The sequence below is a fragment of the Argiope bruennichi genome, chromosome X1 (genome assembly GCF_947563725.1).
Source record: "Argiope bruennichi chromosome X1, qqArgBrue1.1, whole genome shotgun sequence".
Classification (NCBI taxonomy): domain Eukaryota; kingdom Metazoa; phylum Arthropoda; class Arachnida; order Araneae; family Araneidae; genus Argiope; species Argiope bruennichi.
The window spans coordinates 67128471-67152361 of record NC_079162.1 but is presented as its reverse complement, the minus strand read 5'-3'; the positions used below and the strand labels follow the sequence as shown (position 1 = coordinate 67152361).

Here is a 23891-nt window from a genome sequence, read left to right as displayed (position 1 = left end):
TATTATAAAAAATATTAGCAGTTTTTTTCACTCAAAAATTTATCCTCAAAAAAATCAATAAAATAGATTATAGTTTTCATTAGTAATTTTTTGTGTCGAAAAACACTTAAAAGCTAGAAAATTCAAATACAAATTTAAATTTCATCTTTTTTATTATGATTAGATATGCAGTAGCAGGTCCATTAAATCCTTTTTATTTTATTGGTTTTTAATTGTATTTTATTGATTGCATTAATTGTTCATTTTAACATTGCATGAGAATGTAAAGAGGAAGCGGTTTTTAATTTTAAACTATCATCAAATGACTAAAATTTCCTATGCCGAAAAAGATGCTTGATGTACACAAAATGAATTGTATTTTCTTTGTAAAATTAGCTAAACGGCTTAGTGGGAACTAATAATTTTAATGATTGATTTCATCTGATATTTATTAAACATCAAAGTAAGTGATAAATAGGATGAATTTTATTCTTTTATATAAAAATGGAAATTCAGGCAGTGTCTATGGAAGTACAAAGCTTAAATGATTCTGAAAAATGTTATTCATATTAACTTTAAAATAAAAATGGAATTACATTTTAAGCAAATATAGCGTGATTTGATACTAGTAAGTAACACTCATCTGTTAACTGTAATCAAACTTTATTTGATCAAAATGTCATTAAACTCAATAAAGTATGTTGTAAAATTCTAATTTATATACTCTGCTTGCTTCTATCGCTACAATGTGAACAATGTACGAACTAAACATTTATAGTGATAAAAGAAAACAATAAAGTTTGGGCTTAATTTATTTCCTTTTGACGATTAAACTTCAATCAGCAAATAACAAAATTTGTTTCTTCGAAATTGTTTTTTAAGAGTGTCAAGTTATGCAATGAAAATCCTAAAAGTAAATTATTTAGATTTATTATAAAGAGTTTGTATGCGCCATTTTTGCAAAATTATCATTAAAATGTACAATTTTATTCGCCAAAAATCCTAAATTGATTTCATTTTGATACTTTCGCCGCATTTTCATTAAGGTGAAAGCAACAAAAGGAAATAAATTCAGGATTTTTAAAATTAGGACTTTTAGAACAGAATAAAATTTATTAATACTGTAAGAGTCCTTTTTTATATTATGAAGGCATATTGAATAAGTAAATGCAAATACGAAAATTGCAAATATTAAAAAAATGTGATTAGTGCTGAATCCTTAAGATAAATAATTTAGTTGCTATTATGTAAATAATCAATACGCTGAAGGTCTGAGAATTCTCTAAGACAATTAATCTCTAAGACATTTAAAAAAATGATGCAGTCACAGGCAGAAATATAAATTTCATAAGGGACATAAAATTCATGTTAAACACATTTATGAAGTAGGCTGAGCATGTTGGAACGAATTATTTTTCCTTTTCTTTCTTTCTTTCTTCTTTTATTGATTCATTTGCTAATTGAATTTTCATATTCATATTTAATTCCTTATTCATTTGCATATGCATATTTAATTCATAGAAAAGAAGGCTCAAACTATATCGTACTCATTTGCTTACGTTTGGAATGCGAAATCACTTGATTTATCAATTGCTGTAATTGTTGCCGAATTCTGTAGCTAAATAACGCGATTTGCGGAAAACGCAAAAAGTAATTATTTACCATATTTAAATTACAAGATTTTTAATAATAAATTTAAGATTTTTAATATATATTTTAATAATTATAGAATTGAATATAAGTTATTTTTATCAACAGATTTCATTTTTTAAAGATTTCTTTTATACGAAATAATAATTTTTTTATTCAGTTTATTCTAAGAAAGAGGGGATAACAAAAGCCATTTTAATAAAGACAAGAATAATTAAAATTATTATTTGCTTTTTATTGCATTATAAATCTAATTCCAAATAATTAAAAGCAGCATAAAACAGATTAAAAAATAATACCGAAATCTTGGCGTCGCCTTTCAAAAATTTTGAAAGAACCGATTAAGTATTAAAGGTTAATCAAATGAAACCCAACCCTACAGACAGAAAAAAAAAAAGCCACGATTCAATACAAATTTTATCTCTAGAATTTCTGGGAATCTTTTAGAAATTTTTTTCGTGGAAAAATTTTTCAAACAATTGATTATCCGCGAGGGTTTCGAATGTACGTTCAGCTTTTACAGGGAAAAAAAATGCTCTTAAAACTTTTCTTTTATCCTAGGATTAATTTTAATTAAAGTACTACAAACATCTAAATACTAGAAATTCGCCTTGTAACAAAGCGCAGTACAGTGGGAAATTGTCATACAAGGTTTTTCAAAATAATTTCGCCGGTTATAAATGGCTATAATTTTCTTGTAAAAATAGATAGAAATTAGGAACACGGTACAAAAGTCTATGTCGGTTTTTGTGTCCCTTGGTCACATGAGCAACATTCGTAAATTTAAAAGTTAAGAATTATTATTTTTCGATGAAGAAAAGCAAAAAGACACTTTCATTAAGGTGCTGTTAATAATTAATATTTTTTCCTTTATTAAATGTTTCAAAAAAAAAATTCATAGTTTGACAAATGCATGAAAATTATTTAATGTTTCGTTTCTTTTATTGTCGATTACTTTCTTTCTTGATTAGTTCTTATAGTTTAGATTCATTTGAAATAGAGAATATTTTGCAATGCAGATATTTAACAGCAAAATTCTATTTGTTGTCGAAGGTTTTAATTGCAATTCAAGTATTTCTCAAAATAAATTTTAATACACACACATTTTACAACAAATATTCTCAAAATCTCAAATATTACTTGGGAACAGACAGCTTTCAATATATATATATATATATAGTGCTAAAAGCTATAATTTATTTTTTTGTTCAATATCAATATTCGTTACTACGCAAAACAATGTAATCTGTAGAGATACCTGTTAATACATCTTACGTTGAAACGTTTATTCATATAGAAAATCTTAATCATTCAAATCAAAATATGTGATGACAGTCGAAACAGGAAACATTAATTTTATTGTGAAATCTCATTAGCCGTATGACAAACAACAGTAAAACAGTTAAAAAAGTGATATCTTAAGCTGATGCAAAAATTGAGATAAAGGCTGATATGAGCACATAATAACTAAAATTCAGCATGCCTAATTTATATTATTGTTTTTCATACAAAAGCAAGAGTTATTATCTATTGACTTTGTGGCTGAACTAAACGGTTTACTTAAGTGGTTGTTTTCGTGATTTAATAAACTTCCCTAATCTTTTTGATGTACAATTCATCAAATTTATATTTAAAAAATGTAGATTTTTTCTTCTACAATTTACTACATTGTTAAGTTTTTTCTGAATGTCAGAAGGAACTTAACAATGCATCATAATATTTCATTGTATTTTATAAAATAATCATTGTGCAGATTTAGATTTTGCATAATATAGAAGAATCATCGTAGGAGTTTTTCAAAGACTATGTTTCTTGTGTTTAGTGTATTTTAACCATAACTGGAAATATAGAATGCACTAATGCTAACCTTTTTCAAATCACTCTCATTTACTAATGACAAATTCGATATTATTTCTAGGATGACACCTAATACCTATTTGTGATTTTAGAGATATTATCAATTCAGTTATATTATTGATTTCTAGAAAGTTTTCAGCAATAATTATCATATGTTGATATATTTTATTACCAGAATCAATGCTACTATGATTACTAAAACCGTCTTTATTTTTACTTAAATTACTTTTTCATCTCAGTTTTATCGCATGAAATGTGACAAAATGAAATCAATGGCAAACTAAATTTATGAACTTTAACGTCTTGCGAAGCTCCCCAAAATTTTTTACGTATTTCAATTACAAAATTTTTTCATTTAAAATTTTTCCAAAATTTTTTATTTATTTATTTACTTTAAGAACCAATGAAGATAAGATTTTTTTATGTGATTTTTCATAAAATTGCAGCAATGAAAAAAAAAAAGCCGGAAAAATTAAAATAATGAAAAAAAGCTAACATATTTGAAATTGTAGTGTTTTTTTTATTATAAAAAGTGTTGTTTACATTTATAATATTAATGAAAGTTTTATTATTATTGTGCAGTTAAGAATTGATTCTTACATTAAAAAGTTGAAATAACATTGATAAAAGTAGAGAGAAAAAATAACCTACTTTTACCAATTTATTTTTAAAATTGATAATTTTACGGTAAACGCGTAATCATGTTTGGGGGTTAAAAAATTTATTCCTGTGAAGATTTTTTACAGGTTATAAACATCGCTAATTAAGTTTATTCATTTATTTCTTACGTTTTTATTTATTATTTAGCGTACATGTAAAACAAGAGAAAACACGAGAACATAGTGAAATGACATATACATATTTCATATCGTAGTTATTCAATTATTACACATATTAAATATTGTAAGCCTATATAATTACTGTTACCTCGGTTGTTTCCGACAGGTCAGATATTAACTAAAATAAATCAAACAAAAGCAGCAGCATGTAAACATTCCGTTTGGTTGAAAAACTGGATTGTTTTCAATTTTTCACGTTTGCGACCATAAATTCCCTAAAACGATCACAATTTAAAAAGCAACCGAAATTTTCAATATCGAACGAAAAGAGAGCAAGCATTTTACCCTAAATAATAATATAGTATCTTTCAACTCTGCGTATAAAACTCGGCCTTTTTATGCCTATACTTGAACGCTGGTAGCAACGGGATATACAGGAGGTCGCATGTAAGAAATATAATCGTTCACTTGGGTTATGCAGAAAAATGACGCAACAAAACCTTTCCCCACCCCGCTGGCCTTTTGAAGCTAGTGAAGGGCCGGGAAACCTTGAGAGTGTTCCCCCTCAAACAATCCATGAAACACGAAATAATTTCCCCGCCGTATATACCACCCCTAGCCGAGAAAGGAAGAGAGTTTCGCCGTGAAGAACTTCCGTTGGAAAACGTCGAAGAGTTACCGATCTTTCCGCCGGCGAAGGGCGGTACAGTCGACGGGGGGAAATACCGGAGGTTTCTAACGGTAGGCGTGATACGTAGATAATGAAATTAATTCTTGTGAAAGGAAAATTAGCATAACCTTCATTGCGATTTTAATAGTTTATATGCCTAGATGATATAATTTATTTTTAAATATGCAGTAAATTATAAATTATTTCTTTAAGAAATCATTTTTTTTATATCAAGGACACTTTTTTTTTTTTTTCGTATTTTCTTCAGGTGACCTTTGAATTTTCTGTTTTTCCTATTATGAATGTAGTGTGTTGAAACAGGCTATATATTTGAATATTTCAGTATATTTTTTGAAATGTTTTTCTTGATCTATTTTCATCAAGTGATTTCGTATTTTTTTTTCATACAAAAGTTTATATATATGTATATCATGATTATATTATTAAGTGCGGAAGAAATTTTGTAAATTTTTAAAGAAAAATAATATGTATAATAAAATAAATTATATTGACATTCTTAAATAATCCACTTTGATAAATATTTATTTATAGTATCTATTAACGCTTCCAATATGTGATGCATATTTCGCTAATTTAAATTTATGACCTAAGCGTATAATCTACCATTAAAATGTGTCATTCAGTTATATAATAAAATCCATAGTTATTTCATGAAATAACTGATGATGCTTTAAAAATTAAAGGAATTCATGCTTTAACGATAACATGAACATATTTAATTAATTTATCGAATAATCAATTTGTTCAATACCGTCTCAAAAAATAATTAACCGCTAAAACTTAATACGAAGAGAATATGGTGATACTAAATTGTCATTCAATCTGAATAAAAAAATAAATATGGAAATCATGAGAAAATGACGTTAACTTTATTGTATGGATGCCAAGATGTTTTAAATAACAAGATTAGTTAAATTAATATATAAAGAATATGTGACGTAATTCAGCTCTAGAAAAGGTATAGAAATTTTCCTTTGCTAAATAATAACGTATATGCATTTAATTTTATATATAACTTATGTTATTAGTCAATCTGAAAATGCTTAAAGTTGTTAGATACATTTTTCAATGAAAATTTTAAATTTATTATTTAATCAATCAATGCATTCTATACAACATACTCCTGATGTTTTGTTTTTCATCATCATTTTTTAATCAATCATCATTCAAATATTGATGAATATTTGTTTCAGATTTGCGTAGATTCTATGAAATGTACTGTTTACTGAAAAAACATGATGACAATATCGGATTTTTTTTCTTTCTTCAATATCTTTTGTCTGAAATTGTTGAGGAAAGAAGGATAAAATAAACTATCATCTGTGTAAATTCTACCTCCTACCTACAAACGCTTAGCATGTAAAAACATGTAAATAAATAATAATTGCTCCAAACGTCGCTTTTAATGATAATTTCCTATGTCATAAATTTTAAATGTTTTCAGCCTTATCTGTTATTATCCTTAAATGTTTGTACGCCATTGAATAAAAAATCATCGTTGATGAATTCTCAATATTAGAACTAATATAAAATTATCTGAAATGAATGACTAAAGAACAATTTAGAAAATAATTTTAATCCGTAATAGCTAAAGTGTAATAAAATGAATTTGATATCATTAGAATAAGTAAAACCAATTGGGATATCAACCCTTTATACTTGTGAATGCGATAATTACAAGTCATTTTTAAATCCATTTCGATTTACTTAAAAGAAGAAAGAAAAAGCATATATTTGGGAATCTGCTTAAAATTGAAACTGACCTCCAATTATCTTGAAAATCATAATTGAAATTATTACTGAAAATAATTTCGATTCCAAATGTTTCATTAGAGAAAAATATTTGATTTATTTTCGTTTAAAACTGGCTCATAATCATTTTCAGGTTAATATATAATAAAGTATTATTTCAAAATAAAAATACTTCGCATTGTAACATGCCTTCCAAATATTTTTTAGATGAATTTCCCTTCAATCATTTTGTATAGAATAATTAAAGGCCATTAAAAAAAAAAAAAAAAAAAATTCAAAGCATATTTCTACCAGTTTGATGCAGATGAAATACTTTCTATCTGAACTGATTTCTAATCATTTTGAATTCAGCAATTAAAGGTCACTTTAGGATAATTCCTAATTTCTTGATTACAAAGTTAAAAAAAAAATATCGTTGATGAGTTATTTGCAATCGGAATTGACCGCTAATCGTTTTGAATCGAGCAATTAAAGGTCACTTAAGAAGACGTGTAAGCAAATTCTAAATCATCAGTTGAGGGATTGAATGAAGATTTAGTCTAATCTCATTAGAGCGGGAGGGGAAAAAATCTCATTCGGAAATATGTATTTAATACCCACTTCAAAATATTTGGCATTAATTACAAATCTGAACTCATCAAGCTCTTTGCGGAGCAAGCTTTGAAAAGGGGAAAAAACTCGCTTTGAAACGTTTTCTACTCATTGGAAAAACGTCTCCCGGATTAACACGTACTGAAAGAGTATGACTTCAGCTCATGAATGTAACGATTAAAGAAAGAGAGCAGCTTTATTTTTTCACTATTATTTTTAATCTCCGGAGCAGAAATTTTTGTTTCATGGCATCCTCTTTAAAATAATTTTTTGAAGATCACTATAAGCAACAGTTGTTACGCAGGATTACGGAATTACACAAATTAGGCTGATTCGTTCGAAAAGTTGTTAAAAACGATTTGAGGATTCAAATCCTGGATTTTTTTTTATAGGGTACTTTCCTCATTATAAGTTACCAATGTAATTAATAACTTAATACACATTATTTAATCTTCGTTTTATATTCCAGAAAAGGGTTTTTGAATTTATTTCGTTGGCAGAAAGTAGTGTCAAGCTAGTTTTGTTACTATTGGCATCTCGTTAGTGATGTGAAATGTTTGGTAATTTTTTTGATCACTTAATGCTTTACTAAAATAAATAACGGAAAGCTTTAAGTGATATAATTTTTAACGCTTAAAGCAATTTCTTTTCTTTATATTGTAATATTAATAAATCATTGGATATACAAATATCTTTTAAATTTCAGATTATATTTTAATTTTCTAATTTGCGGAAATTGCAGGTAATTAAAAGACTTAATTCTTAGGTTTTAACCAAACATTAAAATCCTATTTTTTGAAGTATAAATCTTATTAGTGTATTTTTATAATCTTTTAAATTTTTTCTGGGAGAAAAAAAATGATTAAAAATTTATTTTCAGAATAATATTTTCCTTTTAGAAAAGTCTTACCATGCTTCCTCCCAAATCCATTGATAAACTATGACATAAAAACTATATTTTTGCTATTTATATGAATGAAGGAAAACTTATCTATATTTTGTAAAATTTCAGAATTGAAGGGATTTCTTATAAAGGGAATTCATCGAATTTAATAAAGTCAATAAAGTTATATAAGTCTATAAAGCATTTTCTTAAATGCAAACTATAAATTTATTAAATCTAAATAAAAATAATTACATTTTATTTCATAATAAATAAGCAAGAATAAAAAGATGATATTTACGTCGATTAAAATACAAATACAAGAAGAAAGTGTTCGTTATATTATTCCTAACTTTCGGGAATATATAAAGTGAAGTTGCTTTAAACCCTTTAGAGCTCAGAATTTCTTACCCTATATCTTATAAATTCTAACTTTTGCTGAAAACTTAGCTTAATCCATTACTAATTGGATTTAAAAATCGAGTTGCATTTATTGCTCTGGCTAAAACATAAAGAAAATCCCTTTATCCTTTATGTATACCACTGCAAAATACGACTCCTTCTTGTAAATCTATAATACTACAACGCTAAAGAAATCATAAGATTAAGAAGAAGCCTAGCAAAGAAAACACAATAAAGGTAAATTGAATCAGTAGATTCAGAATTGAAATTGAGCGTGAAATTCTAATCAAAAAGTGACATTCCTTCTGAACTTCGCAATTACAATCATGTTAAAATAAAATAAAATAAAATTTGTTCAACAGTCTACTATCACAAAAATTCGTATCGTCAGTAATTGCAATTGAAATACGAGAATAAAGTGTTTAGTTTTTTTCTCCTTTGAATTAATGAAAAAGGGACGGGTTGGTAAACTTGAAATGGTTTTGAAGGATAATCAAGTGTGACACTGAAATAATATACGTATCTCCCTACTTAATTAATTTCTGCTTCGCATATTGGTTTATGAAATTCACGTACTACATATTTGGAATGACATTTATCAAAACAAGAATATTTTAATTGTGTATCGGGAAAAAAGAAAACAGAGAATATTTTAATAAATTAATTTAATAAATACAGTTATCAAAAATAAACTTTTGTTAGTGTACTAAAAGTTTAGAGTTAAAGTTTAAAATTAATGCATTTTGTTTTTTACTTGAATAAATTTCTATTTTTTAGAATATTAATTTATGATTCATTATTGCAATTATTGTGAAATTAAATTTTTTCATAAACTTCCTAACAGGTGGTACTGCGCATTTCAAACAAAAATTTGGTTAAATTAATTATAAACTCCTAAAAATATAAAAATAGTTTATTGCGATCCAGAATACAGAGTGCACTAAATTTTAGAACTCAAGCAAAAGAAGGAAGGCAGTGAAATATCGGTTACAAAATTCCATTTTTACATTTATGAAACAATTCAAGTTAAATAAAACTGTATTAAAAAATTGCTTTAGCTTTTTCGACCATTTGCAAGGTTAGGAAGTTAAGTAAAAACAAAATTAGTTATTTTGATTTAAATAATTGATTTAAATCCGCTTTAATGTTTTCAAGATCAAAACCAAGTGTTTCGAATATTAATTAATGTAGATTTAAAAATCAATCATGAAATGAGAATTATATAATTTATTTAAAAGTCAAAACTTTTATGCATTTGTAATTTCCAGCCTTTAAATTTAAAACGTGGTTCAAAGCTTTTAAAATAATTTAGAATAGGTATGAAAGCGAAAGATAATATGTAAAACAAAAGAACCGAATAAAAATTTGTTGAAATAAGATAAATATTACCATAAATAAAATATTAAATGCATGTAAGTAATAAATTTGGTAGATGCAGTAAAGCAAAGTCAATCAGTCGGTTTTCTATGATTTTATAGAAATTCTTATTTATTTATAATTAATAACAAAGTTCAGATAATCAGTATCTATTTTGGAGCAAAAATGATTACTTTCCTTTCAAATAAAATTTAACTGTCGAATTTTTATTTTAAATATTTTAGAGCTAATTCAGAAGATGAAAGACTTTAAAAAAATCAATGTTTATTGCCCGAAATGTATTAAGTGGGTATTTCAAAAGGCTTGATAAACCTTCAAAGTATATCTAACAGTACTGAGAAATTTGAAATGGGGGAGGGGGTAAAATTCGAAATTGCTTTAAAAGGAAATTTGTTATCTTTCTAAGGATTTATAGAAACTTTGATTTGCTTTATAGTAATTATCATTTTTCTCTTTATATATAACCTGTTAAGTAGTTAAACATAATTCTTTTTTTAAATACTACAAAGCAAAAATAATTATTTTCCCTTTTAATGAAACTTAATTACCAAATCAGTATTACATTTTAAACTGAGTTAAGAAGAAAAGACTTCAAAAATAAGTATTTTGTTTTCTGTATCAATATGATACTGAAAACAAAATATTTATTTTTAAAGTCTTTCATCTTAACTCGCTTTACTCATCGCTTTCATCTTACTCGCTTTAAGTACTTCTTAATATACTTTAGAAGAGTGGTTTGATAAACTTTCAAAAGATTTATAATTAGAACAAAGAAATTTCAAACGGGGAAGGTTCAAATTCGAAATAATTTTAAACAGCACAAATTCTGTGGAATGAAACTTTTACCTCATTTCTTAGATTTACAGATGTGAGCTTCACAGATTTTATTTATGCTTTATAAATATATATGGAATTACAATGTTATATAACGCTTCTCCTTTAGTGGCTAATAGACCTTGATTATCCAATTACACATTCTGTAAAATTCGTCGCTTAATATGTTTACTTCCTTTTATTATAATATTAAATTACTATAAGCAGTACAACTTCAATTATTCGAAATAAGTAGGGCAGAACCGATCTGGATAATCAAATATCCAGAAAACTAGATAAATGAAAAAAAAAAAAAGTTACTTTTAGAAAAGAAAAAAAAAAAATACATGCGTATTGACATGCGCCTAACGCATTGGTTTAATAACTTTAAAAAGAATGTTGTTTTCATTCAAAATACTTTAATACAGTATTAAAATATCTCTGCTTGAAAATATTAGTCGGATCATTATTTCCTTGTTTTCACTTGGGAAGAATGTATTTGCGGATTTCTTTTCTTCCTATTATTATTATTTTTTTTTCTTCCTTCCTCAAAGCGATATTTTTTTTTATAATTGACAATTCAGACTGGGTAACTAGTATTCTACCGTACTGTTATTGTTTGTTGTGCAAACAATAATCCGCTATGTTTTAAAAAGACTTGGATCTATTTGTAAACAGCGCATTTTAATAGAGTATTAAGAAATTTATGTAGCTGGAGAGTTAGAGCTTCTAAATAAAAAAAAAATTGTAAACATTTAATTTATTTTACGTAAACAAAATTATATTTTTTAAAATATCTTATACTGATAATATTATTCATTTAAAATGCAAAAGTGGCAAAAAACTAAATTATTATAATTCCAAATGGCTTTTTTGTAAATGCATTGGTTTCGTAAACAAAAATTGCAGGTATTTAAGTCCAGTGGCTTAGATAACGGGTGGGAAACAATGGATGCAAATATCTCCTAATCTCAAACATTACTACATTGACAGCGTAAACTACTTTAAATCCTTTAAAATTATTATAAGCAAAATTCTTAATATCTGCTTTCATACTATTCATATTTCTCACTATGGCATTCACAATATTAAATCGAAATTTTGTAGTAAATGCATTACATTCCAGGCACACTTCATTAAAATGTTTAAAAATAATTTTTAATAATTATTTGTAAATTAATAGATCTAAAAGTTAAAATTTTTGCTAAATGAAATAAGAGGAATTGAATTGCTAGTATCTACAAAATCTCACATTTTTGTATTTGAAGAAGAGACTAACCGCAATTGTGTTAGCTTCCAGCTGTAAAAATTTCAAGGCTTTTGGGTAAAAATTAAAACTGCACATCGTTTTACAAGGTAGTTTAATATCTGTTTCTAAGAAGATCAGCAAAGTAATAAAATGCCTTATTATTCGATTAAAATTCTACAAAATCCTTAAGCACACAAGGGATTTATTCCATAAATCAAGACGTTGATGATAATCGAAAACTAAAGTAACTCATCACATTTTAAGATTATCTGCTTTAACTAGTACTGGATTTTGTAGATGGCTTATAAAAGCAGCAAAAAACGGAGTGGGGGGTTCTTTAACATAGATTCATATTGATGAATCTAAAGCTTGGCTTTGTGTTACATATTTTTGGAACTTTTGAAAAAAATACTAGAAAAAAAACTAAATATTGATTTAAAAAAAGATTTATATTTTTCAATGACATTATATCAACCACCAACAAATGATTGACATTATTGACATAAATGCGTTTCTAGCAATTACATATAAGTTTTTGAGCGTAATGTGTTTTTTAAACACATTAATGTGGATATGCAGTGGATATTGTCCCCTCCCCCTTCTTTTGCTTTTAATTCGCGTATTAATTAAAAAAAAAAGGGTAAAATTGGTATTCTGTCCTGCGTATGCGTATTCTTGGCGCTGGATCTGGTTTACTCAGTATTAGAATAAATATTAAATAATTCTGGGAGGGAGCATTATTACATCACATTTTTAATCTCAATCTAAGAAGTTTTATATTATATCGTTTGCTGATCAATAATTGGCAGTATTAAGGTAAAATACGCTTTTCGCTATGACTCGCTTGGAAAATCTGTTGCTTTTTTAGGAGTTACAAATATCGTCAATGTAAAAATGATTGATAAACAAAGAATATTTTATTTTATTTCTGTTATTCCTATTTTATATATTCGCCCTAAATAGGGTCTCCCGTAATACTATAATCTTCCCTAGAAGTTTACGAAAACAAATAAAAAACACACATTACATATTTACATTATCATGTTAATATGGTTTCAACGCATAAAAAGTAAATATGTCTGAAAATGAATTACTCCAACTTGCATGCTCATGTATCTTATTTATTTACAGTAAACATATTGTATTTGCTTTATTACTATGCACGTTTTCTTCAGAACTATAATAATAAGAAATATTTACTGTTTCCTTTCATAACAACTTGTTTTTTAAATAGGGATTTCTTTTTCTAACAGGAAAAAAAAATCAAAAATTTTCAAATAGAGGATTTCATTTTTAGTTCTGTTATTAATGAGGTCATTTTTTTTTTTTTTTTTTTTTTTTGCAACAAATAGAAGTAAAATCCTTAAAATGAATCTGGGGGATTTAATTTTAAATGCAATTATTTTCTTGAGTCTAAAAATAGTGTAAAAGTTTTATACATCCTATTTTTTTTTTTTTTATTTAATCCTGAACAATTTAAATAAAGAACAATTTAAGTTATTTCTACTATATTCAACACTTTCTCCAAGTTAAAACTTTAATGTCGCGAAAATTGTTTAATATTTTTAGAATCTTTGCTTTCGTGGTATTTTATTAAGCTGACTAGGTTAATTGATGCAGCTATGATTTAAGCTGACTATGATTTTTTTTCTTTTGAATTTCTAAAAATAGATTATTATTATTCGAAGATCTGAGAACTAAATAATAACTATTCTTCATTTAAAAATCGCCCTGATAACAAATATTTAGTTTTAGTTGCTAAATAAACTCCGAAAAATTTTGCTATTATTAAGTTGCTGATAAAAATGACTTGGCATGACTTTTTTGCCAATAACGATAACTGTCTTAATACAAAACAACTGTCAGAAAAAATTATCTTAATTATTTGATTGTCAATAAATAATGACTGTTCATTGATGTTAAGTTTTTAAAAAAACACACACAATAAATCCGCATTTAATGGGTTAATAAAAAGGAATTAACTTAGGATAAGTGAAAGGGAAAGGGAAAAGAAATCCATACTAATTAGTTCGAAGATATGCTTATCAAAAATTTAAGGAAAGAAAAATTTCACTGGTAAAAAAACAAATCCCTAAATAACTGAAATTGAAGATAGAAACTAAGAAAATGAAGTAGAAATAATATGCTCTTTGATAAAATTATTTCTGAAAACAGGAACAAATTAAAGATATATTTTTTGCCATAATATCTAACTGCGATTCTACAAACTTTAATCAGCAGTGAAAAATTTTTTCCCTGGTTTAACTGAAATTGGGCACCATTGCATTTAGACCGAAGAATAATGATCTCATCAAAGATAAAATGATACAAAGCTATTTTAAAAGAAATTGCGGTAAGTTTTCTTTTTATGATTTATAAAATATCATTTTATCACAATATTTGTTTTAATCCAGTGTTACATTTAAAAATATTTACAAAGATAAAATGATTCAAATGTATATTGTACAAAGATAAAATAATTCAAAGCTATTTTAATAGAAATTGCGGTAAGTTTTCTTTTTATGATTTATAAAATATTATTTTACCACATTATTTGTTTTAATCCAATGTTACACTTAAAAATATTTACAAAGATAAAATGATTCAAATGTATATTATGCAAAGATAAAATGATTCAAATGTATATTATACAAAGATAAGATGATTCAAATATATATTATACAAAGATAAAATGAATCAAAGCTATTTTAATAGAAATTGCGGTAAGTTTATATATATATATATATATATATATATATATATATATATATATGATTTATAAAATATCATTTTACCACAACATTTGATTTAATCCAGTGTTACACTTAAAAATATTTACCCATAGTCTTACAGCTTAATCAACTGTTCAATCAATTAAAAAAAATCCTTAAAACATTTTAGAAAAAGTTTATTTAAATGAATACAATATGCTTTTACTCCATGGGTCTTTGGTTCAAAATATAGATTAACTTGATTTGAACTAATAGAATTATTATTTACATGATTAGACAATGAACAATATATTCGCCAAGAACTGCAAAAATATTTTTGATTTGAAATATTTTTGATACTTCAGCAAAGAATTTATATGCCTATCTTTTATGAATGTTTCTGAATGTGAGTTTAGAAGACCCAAATCATAAGTAAAATATAAAATAACACTAACTTTTTTTATAAAACATTAGAAGGAATTAAATATAATAAACTTCATTGCAACTTTATATTATATACGGTTTTCTTTGCGCTTATTTATCATGTGAATAGTATGTGAAGAAAAATTAAGGTATTGCGCTTTCTCACGTATATATACTTTTTTTAATTAGAAATTGCTGGAACTTACAGAACTTATTGAATTAGAAATCACACATTTGCGTAAAGAAGTTGTTGAGTTGATTAGGAGGCATTGTAAAATTCTTTACTAAATTTTTCTAAAGAAATTGACGATACATATTTTTTTCTCCTTCTATCAGTTAGTCACTGCATGCTTTGGTATATTATGCAAAAATTAAACACTTCCAGAACACTATAAATTTTCTGAAAATCATATCACGTTGAAAGAGGATAAATGCACATTTTATAATTACTAAGCAGTTAATGAATCAATTAGTTAATAATTCTGATAGAATATAACAAGGAATTCAGGTTGATTTTTTTTTATTGGCATATAAATACTATTTAATTAAACATATCCTCCTTATTTGTTCAGACAAAGAAATGCTCAAAACATCTGCTTTAATAACACTAGTAAACAATGGAGCAATTTACATAAAAATTTGTATTGTATAAAATTAACAAGTAAACAAATGATTAATAAACAAACAGGAAATTGTATAAAAGATATAAATAAATATAATTTTAAAAAATATCAATTCGAACAATTACAGGTTAAATTGATAAATTGAACTCAACAAATAAACAGTATTTTGCACAAAGATATAATTAATTATTGATTATTATAAGAGTAAAAGCATGTAGTTTCTCAATCAACTTGCTAATAGTAATTTAATTTACTGAAGCAACCTTATTTGCATTTTTGATATTTTCTTGCATTTATTGGAGGGAGGGGGGCAGCTAGACGTTCTTGTTGATGTATAAATATTAGTATTGGTTGTATAAAAAATGTCCAAGTAGAAAATACTTCTGCAGCTTTTATTGTAAAGTATTCAAAATTAATTTTTTTTCTCTTCCAAAAAAATGTACTTCATAAAAAAAATTGGGGCTATTTTCCTAAAAATATGTAATCCCTTTCTATTGCGTTTATCCATAATTCTCAAAATGGCAACAAGGATTTTGAAATGCATTCCACCAAACAAGAGCAATCAACAAACTTAAACATTGACTGAACGAAATCATATTTTAAACAAATAATATTCAAGAACTTTTTCACCATATACATAAAATAATAATAATAATAACCTATTCCTTTGTGCCGATAAGCACACACATCTTGACATCCTTTTGAAAGCTACTATTTACATCCTGTAACTCCTTGAAGAAAATTTTGGAATCTTCCAAATTATTGAGGGCCTAATGAGAGGATTGAAAGTCAACTCTTAGATTTACACAGCTGTACTTCCTAACACATGATTTTTTACAGAAACTATGCCAACCTCTTTTTATGCGTATACTGTTATCCTGATAAACAGTAGAAATAAACCCGAAAATCATTTCATTTTTGATAATGCAGTCAGAAAATTGCTAACTGAACTAAACATAATTCAAGAAATATACCTTGAATATCCAGAAAAAAAAAGAAAAAAAAGACACTTTTGATGTTATGCAGATAAATACAACCACCCTGACGCCTTTCTAGAAAATTACTATCTTCATGATGTACCGCTTGCTGAAAGACGACGGCCTATACAGGTTTGAGTCCCCGAAGATGCTGATGGCCTACAGAGATGATCCACTATCAACAAGCAGGCAGGCGACAGATCGCGACGGCCAAGCCATTCGGTTATCTGTACAAGACAAGAACTTTGGGGGGCCCCCCAAACTCGTTCTGACCGCGATGCTTATCGACTACGCTTGGAATCTGCACCGACACGTGCCTCGGTGCCTATTCAATCCAGCCCGACATGGCGCTGTTTGCTTACGGCCGTAGAACTTAGTCATCCAGAAAATCTATTCGGAATCGGATCCGTGTTGGGAGAAGGGCAAAGGGCTCACGATCGACGGAAAAGATCCAGCTCAAAGCATTGCTCTCTGACATCGACCGCGATTTATGTAGCAATTGAAAACTGATAAGACTATCTACAGATCTGTGATTTCGGTTTAAATTGTTTTCGGCCAGTCGAAAAAAAAAAAAAATGCCAGGTCGTTATTACAGTCTTTGTTATGATCGAGAATTGTTTCCGCATTTGAAAGTAAATTGTCAATGGACTATTATTATTTTTTATTGGAAGACAAATAAGCTAAACGCTCTTTTGAATGTTCACAGTGAATGCATAGCCATTTATTTTTCTACTTATGTCATATCATAAGTTTTTAGATATAATTTTCCCTCCCTTTTTCGTGCTTCTGTAAGTGTAAAATATATTAAAAATTGAAGCAGTGATTCGACGATTATGTTAATTGCATAGTTAAACTTTAGGACAGTATTTCTCAATGCCAAATATTTCCATATTTTATTTTGCTCCATTTAGCTAAGTAATATCACCTCACAAAGAAAAGATGTCCTATTTGTTATTTGAAATATTCATTTTGTACACTGACAACAAGGTCAATTGTCTACCTTTTAAAAATATCTTAAATTCTGAAAAAAAAAATAATAATAATTGCATTGCCTATCATTATTGCTCAGCAAATTATGTGCACATCCGTAAAATAAAAACGGTTAGTTACTAAAATGATTTTACCGCTTCTTCATTTTATTTATTTTTAAAAAGTTATTACAATTTTGAACATCTTTAAATCTACTTCATGCTTGAAATTATTATTATTATTCCTTAAATCTAATCTACTATGAAGTTGTAAAAGTTCATAATTTTAAGGATGTTTACAATAAAATGTTTTCTATAAAATTTCAATTCATTTCTTAAAATAAAACCAACAGAAATATAATCCAGTACTATTTATTGCAATTTTAAAACCTTTAGACCTAATTATTTCTCTCTTGTCAAAGATCAATCTAATTCAACAACTGTGTGCATCTTTGTTTAGTTCTGTTCAATTACTAAGAACAATGACCTTATGTATCTTTTCAAATTTTTATGCCTGTGGATTTTGTAAGATTAGATGTCTTCCGTGAGGAAAAGATTATCACGGGTGGGCTGATCGCAAATTATTTGAGTTGTCAGCAATGCAGAGAAAAGACAGCGCAGTGGCTAGGAGCCAAAATTTAAAAGGTTCGAAAAACGAAACTCCCCTGCTATTCTTTTTTAAACTGGAATTGGAAATACACAAACAACTCAAGATATCGTTTCGTACTATTTTACAAATAGAAACGAATTTTGGATGTTAGTTGACCTTTAATGAACTTGGATTGATTGATGGAATAAGTTAATCATCAGTCAGTTTTTTAAAAATTATTTATTTAATGTATGAGATAAATTGAGATAATTATGGTTGAAATAGAAAATGATTAAAATTATAAGCATGTTCTAATTCAGTTCTCTGTGACAATACAAGTAATATACGCATCGTGTTAAGGAACAATAATAAATAAATAAGAAATGCTTTAAGATAATTTATTATGCAGCACTCTAATTTGAAATTAGAGTACTAAAAATTTTTTTTTAAAAAAAATAAGCTTTTATTAAAATATTTGTAATAGCGATGTAAGAAATGGGAAAAAGACAAAAAAAAAAAAAAAAAAAACATTTGCTCATTAGGATGTGAGTTTTTTTTTTTAAATTTTTTTTAATCCTTCCCTCGTTTAGTTAAATGAACCAAAGCAAGGATACTTTATTCCTTTTAGTTAAAAATTGCCGTGTATTTCATAATTTTCAAGACTTTACATAAAACAATACGAAAAATGATATGGAAACAAGGTAAATTTTTTAAGCATCATAATTAAAGACTTTTATTCGCAATTCCAGCGCTATTAAGAAATTTATCATTTTAAATAATCTGTTTTCTGAAGTACAAGCACGGTAGGTTTATCATGGATCGATATACATGTATATATTTGATTTCTATTTATTTTTACAAAGAGGGCAATTTATTATATTATACTTAGATGGAGAATTTTATTTTTCGCCATACATGTTCTAACAAATAGAAATATGCAGAACATTCAATGTATCGAATTTTAAAAATTCAACTCAATTTATCGAATGCAACATCATAAAGACTCAAAAAGTCAGAGAAAAAAAGTACACAAAAAAGGCATGATATTTTTTTTTTTCTTTCGAGTTAAAAAAAAAAAAAAAAAAAAAAAAAAAAAAAAAAAACTTTAAAGCAGAAATATTTGTCAACACAGTTCTTGTTTTCCCTGTTGTTTAACCAAAAAAAAAAAAAAAAAAAAAAAAAAAGAGGGAGAGAGAGAGAGAAATTATTTTCTGCTAATTGATAACATAAGCTTAAATCTTATACTTTTTTGGGGAAAAATAATCGAAGCCTGTATTTCATTTTTGCAATTTGAGGATGATGTGACATAATTCTCTTTTTATAACGTCTTTGTTTTATCATTAAAAAGAGGGAAGGGCATTGAAATTATTTTTCTGTGATCTTTTATCTTTAAGAGTTCGTGGCGATTTAAAACGCATCACACACTGGATCTCTAACTTAAATTTTAAAATGTCATTATTTCCATCAATTATCGTTTAACAACTTGACTCATTTTCTGTGAATGCTTATTGAAAATATTTCACAAATTGGAAATTATAAATATAATAGCGGCAAGAAAATGATTTATCTAAGGCATATTTTTTTTAAAAAAATAAATGAATATTTAGGCATTTTTTTTTTATATTTAATAAATGTAACACTTTAAATGAGTTAGCCAAAGAGCACATTTGGATTTAATTAAAATTTCTCACTTAAAATTATTGTTTTAAATATCATACGTCTAAAGGTCTCTACTATATTAGGGTAAATACTACAGAATTCGTGGTAAGCATCATTTGCATTAATTCTTAAATATGGTTTAAATTATTAATGCATTTAAATATAATAATTTTATCCACAATTAAAATTATAATATAATAAATAAAATACGCCATTTTTTTTTTAACAAAAATGGTTAACATTGCATTAAACAAGATACAATTTAAAATTTTCTTATTTAAACTACTATTTTTGAAACGTTTTTCTTATAGCATACTTCCATTGATTTTTATAAATACTGAAACATATCATATATCATTACACACAATATAAAAGCAGGATAGTAAAAAATGTGATTGAAAAACTTTCAAATGTGATACAGGATAATAAAAAGGCATAAAATAATAAGGCATAAGTATCAAATGTATGCAATGATCTTTTGAAGTCAAGTATGTATTAGCTATCATTTTCTTAAAGCCATACGAAACTTACTTCCACTAGATAATATTAAAATTTAATTGGAGATCAAGTTTGAATTATCTTAAGAGCAATTATGGTTTGAATTATGGTTGATTATAAATCTTTCGAGAACGTAATTGCTCTTAGTACGTGTGAATTTTATTTCAAACTTCATTGAAAACACAAATTTTGTAATATTAAATCCATAGCACAATTTTAGAAACAAACACAGACTTTAAAGTAGGGTAGGGAATGTATGTCATCTTCAAAGTTTACAACTGTTCTCCGCAGCCGGACAAACATGAGACGGACAAAACACACTTTGTACACATTGCGAAATCTCAAAGGAATCTTTCCGTTTTGGCGCTGTCTGTATGTAGACATTCTGGGATGGACAAAAAGGAGGTTAAGATATCATTTCGACGGCGAGTTGTTTTCTGGAGGAATGGAGGAGGAAAGGGGCTAGACAGGACTTGAGCCAGATTATACTTAAAACTATTGCAAAATTGGCAACGGGAGAAAGGTTGGTGTTGATGTTGATATTACGAAGATATTCTAAGGGAGAGGGACAGTTGGATTACGAAATCGAATCCAGAATTTCTAGAAAAGAACGCTCCGAGCTAAAGCGTTCTCGTTTTCTGGCTGTTGATATACGAATGTTAGAACATAAATATCAGTGAAACTTTTTCAAGAAAAATAACTAGAAGAAGATTTAATATTTGTCAACTTAAAAATATATATATTTTTTTAAATAAAAAGGTATTGCAAATCTCAAATGAAAGACCAAAATGGAGGAAAATAAATCTTTTAATTAACCAATATGACACTAAATTAATTCTTGGTGACTTAATGGAAACTTGAATATTTTTTAGATGCATAAGTACTTCGAGTTCATTATATAAAGTCAAAATTAAATAATTATAAAGCAAAATGGGCTAAAGCAAACCTGAGATATTAGGTTGGAGATGATATTCCAAAAAATAAGACAGCAGATACATTCCTAATGATTCAAAGGTACTTTGATATTTCCTGGTTGTGTGAGCACTGCAAATGCATTATATAAAATCAAAGAAAAAATGAATCAAGAAGCAGCAAACCTGCAAGTTTCGATTAGCGAAGGTATTCCAAGCCAATATCGATATATATTTGAAATTATAATGAATCAATCCATAGTGAATCTCTTAGAGATGGAACAGTTCCTTGAGGATGTGGGAATTTACATGTTTGTGTGATCGAAGGTAGGTGACTACTGTGAATAAGGGCATGTAGGCTAGGATAGGTCGGGGTGTGTTTAAAGCCCATAGGATATTTATTCTGTTACAGGACTCTTCACAATTATTCTCGGTTAAGCTCTTAACATCCATCACACGCTAATCGGCTTTCTTCTAGGTCCGGCCGCTAAGCCGATGCCGATTTCTTTTTGAGGGGGGAGGGTAGGATAGGGGATAAAAAGAAAAAGTAAGCGGCTTACCCGGATATCCGACCGTGGGGTGGAGCAGATCGACACCAGGCGAAGGTAGCCCGATGCCGTTGACGGAGTAAGGCGATGACTTGAGGTAGGCCATGCCGCCGGATGGGGCACTCTGGCCCGCTGAGAACGGGGTGCACGAAGATCCTGATGGTTGGAAAGCTGCCACCGAGGTCGGTGGGCTGCCGCACAGTTGGTGTCCGGACCGATAGGAAAGAAAGCCGGTGAGAGCGGGGCCGAAATTGTCCCCGCTGCCCCCCCGGCTTTGAACGTCTTCGAAGTTTGGCCACAGCTTTACGGCCAGTTCCACGCCGGGGGAAAGAAGGAGCTAAGTTCTAGAAATTCACGAGCGGCTTGGTGTGGAACGCGGTGGCCACGTTTCTGTCGCGGCCGTGAGCTACGCTTCGTCCGCCCGCTCGGCCACGCCTCCACGCCAATCGTCGCCGGAGCCACGCCCTCCCCCTGGACCCAGCAGCCAATGGGGAGCTTGCCTTCTCTCTGGACTTTTTTTTTTCTTCTCCCCCTCGTGCCAGATGCCCGAGGTAGGCAACGGAGCGAAATTTCCCCTCTAAAAGGGGAGGAGGGGGGAATGCAAAAGTATTCTTCGTTCGGGGCAGGCAGGCAGGCGAAACAAACCGGCGCGTAACAATGTGGTCTGCGGAACATTTAAAGAATTTTAATACGATCATCTGATATCGGATGACGGTCTTTATTTTTACCAAGGATACTCCATCGAACTTTTCTCGAGTGCAGTCCATCAAGGAAGGAATGCAGAATGCTCCTTGTTATTATTATTATATAGGAGTTTCTTTCCTAACGCGCGATAATTTCGTACCCTCTTGAAATGGTTAATAAAATTTGCATTTTTGACAGAGCATAGTAGAGGTTGATACACTGTCTGAATTAATTAATATCTTAATTGCAACATCTGAAAGACCTTTGCTTTGTCCAAGAATACATTAAAAAAAAATATTCGTTCATATAATTTCGGTATCAAAATAAGAAAATATATTTAGTAAAACAACCAGAAATAAACATGCTTTAAAAAAAATACTATTTTTTTTATTACCAAAAAAATTATACCAATATAAAATGGTAAAACACCCAACATTATTTAAATACTTCAGATGAATGAATACTGTAATAAAAACATTTTAGGGCTTATTAAAGATGTTATGCATTTAATGTATTTATCAAATCACTATCTGCTCATGTAGATAAATTACGCAAAAAAAAAAAAAAAAAAAAAAAATCTATTGAAATTTTTTCGAAATTTTGGGAAATATTTGTCCCGAAATTTAATAAAAATTTGAAATCGTTCGTCTTCTTAAAATTTTCAATGCATATTTTTATTAATTTTGCAAGGAGCATGTTAAATTTCGTTACAATTATTTAATAAAAAGTGTAATATTTCCAAAATAAATGATTACTCAATTAACATATAATGTTCAGATGTAAAACATGATAAGATACATAAAATATTTTGAATCAACAAAATTTTAACTGGCAATAACTCAATGCAGCTTTGCTCTATACATGAAACTAAGAAACATGAGCATCTAAACAGTAAATGTATCCAGATACATTTATTAGGATTCAGCAAAGCAGTTTTTTGGAAATCTAAATTTCTCAAAATGTAAATACTTTGCGTGTTTTCAGATGCATGTTCTTAGCAAACATATTTTTCCATGCATTTTTTTTTTCTTTTTTTGGACAAATTGGCAGACAATCAGATATCCAGAATTTGCAGTTTTTTTAATATTTATAATATAATTTTGTTTCTCATCTGAAAAGTTCAAACTTTTGCAAAATCATATCAATAAAATCAAGAAATATATTATCTCTCAAAATTTTTTCTGAGAGATTTTCTACTTTTATTTTACGAATTGACTGATAAAAACCAATCATGTAGCAACAGGTTCTTTTTTTTTTTTTTTTTTTGGTATTTATGA

General features: G+C 27.8%; 1 protein-coding gene across 2 annotated transcripts in view; it reads right to left on the bottom strand.

Annotated features, from left to right (window-relative positions):
• LOC129958862 (homeobox protein OTX2-B-like) overlaps positions 1 to 22303 on the bottom strand; it is a 115394-nt gene extending 93091 nt beyond the window's left edge. For both annotated transcript variants that reach the window (XM_056071582.1, XM_056071583.1), the window contains exon 1: positions 21943 to 22303. In XM_056071582.1, the coding sequence (XP_055927557.1) occupies positions 21943 to 22036 (94 nt within the window). In that variant the 5' untranslated portion in view covers positions 22037 to 22303. The remainder of the gene's footprint in view (positions 1 to 21942) is intronic.
• Positions 22304 to 23891: the final 1588 nt, after the last annotated feature.